General features: G+C 49.0%; 1 protein-coding gene across 1 annotated transcript; it reads right to left on the reverse strand.

Moving 5' to 3' along the window:
• Window positions 1–706: 706 nt before the first annotated feature.
• On the reverse strand, window positions 707–1150 carry LOC138903161 (uncharacterized). Its single transcript, XM_070191084.1, has one exon. The coding sequence runs from the start codon at window positions 1148–1150 to the stop codon at window positions 707–709; it is 444 nt and encodes a 147-aa protein (XP_070047185.1).
• Window positions 1151–1742: the final 592 nt, after the last annotated feature.

Raw genomic sequence — 1742 nt, forward strand, 5'->3', positions numbered from 1 at the left:
CAGCCCGGCTCAAACATATCAAATCACATGGAGTCGCGAGGGTCCCGCCCTCAACTCTGAATCACAAGTCGAATACACATCATACCAATGGAAATCTTCCACTAACTCAATTCTGCCAATAAAATCTCAACATTTGCTAAATTCTCACCCCGGTAGAGTATCAAATCACAAATTATAACCAATTTACTCAGGAATCATATCAAACCTACCATAATGGACAACTGGAATTCACTTAGTCTCATAACTTTCAATAATAAATAGAAACAAATGATAGACACGGCTATCACTCATAGAATCTCCCAATGGGGTAAACATCTAAACATAATACTAAGTCATAAACTCACCCATAGGTGGGACAACAAGTAGGGGAACTCGCCCCGATAAGTAGGACCGAATCAAAATATAAATGATGCCCCTCTGTAACAAATCAAAAGCATATATATATGACATGATCTGGAGCAGTAGCCTCAAGCCTACTATATGAAACACATCAACGGGTCGGGCCTTCCCCTCTTGGGCGCCCTCTACTCGCCTGAATACTCCGCTGTGACACACCTGTCCAGAGTCTAGGACAATCTATCACCCTGTGGATAGTATCTCCACACTCGAAGCAACCTCTCTGCTGACGTGGCTGGGAGAATTGTGCGGTACGGGTACTTTGAGACCCATGAGCACCTGAAACACTGTGCGAAGCCTGGAGTGTAAACTAAACTAGCTGACCTAAAAAACCTCTACCATGTGGTACCCTACCACCAAAATAAGGACCAGTAGATCTCTCCGGTCTATGAGGCCTCCTCACCTCCCTGTCCTCTCTCTCCTGATCTCGCCCGTACTCTCTCTCATGGCCCCGCCTATCCTCTTCCTCCTGATCCCACATGCCCTCTACACGGCGAGCGATCCCTACCACCTGCTGAAACGAAACATCTGACTCTAACTCCCGATCCATGCTGAACCGAATATCATGCCTCAGTCCCTTAATGAATCTGCAGACACGCTCTCTAACTGTGGCGACCAAAGCAGGCGCATGCCTGGCCAATTCACTGAATCTCACGGCATACTCTGACACTGACATAGTGCCCTGGCGCAGCTGCTCAAAATTCGCGTACCATGCATCTCGAAGGGACTGAGGTACAAACTCTCTCAGGAACATCTCTGAAAACTGAACCCATGTAAGTGAAGCTAACTCGACTGGGCTACCCAACTCATATGCTCGCCACGACTGGTAAGCCGCTCCCCTGAGCTGGAACATAGTAAAAGCAACCCCGCTCGTCTCTACAATACCCATAGTACGGAGAATGCGGTGACACTCTTCTAGAAAACCATGTGCACTCTCTGAAGCCAAACCACTGAATGTAGGAGGGTCATATTTCTTGAACCTTGCAAGTCTAAGATGCTCTTCCTCAGATGTTGCTGCCCTGACCACGAGCTGAACTGGAACCACAGGCTGTGTCGCCAAGACACCTGGAACCTAACCAACATGAACTCGCTGCTCTGGGTATGGGCGGCGGGAGTTTGGGTTCCTCACCCGGTCTGTGAAGTAGCTGGTGCAACAGGAATCAACCCCACCTAAGCCAATGTCCCAACACATGCTCAAGAACTGTGCTAAGGTCTCCTGAAGTCTGGGGGTAATAACAGGCGCCTCCGGTACCTGCTCCCTAACTAGAACTACTGGCGGCTCCTCAACTGCTGCTCTGGTAGGTGCTTTGGCTGCGACACTTACTCCTCATCGGCCTTTGCCTCTG

This window comes from Nicotiana tomentosiformis, chromosome 12 (genome assembly GCF_000390325.3).
Source record: "Nicotiana tomentosiformis chromosome 12, ASM39032v3, whole genome shotgun sequence".
Taxonomy (NCBI): domain Eukaryota; kingdom Viridiplantae; phylum Streptophyta; class Magnoliopsida; order Solanales; family Solanaceae; genus Nicotiana; species Nicotiana tomentosiformis.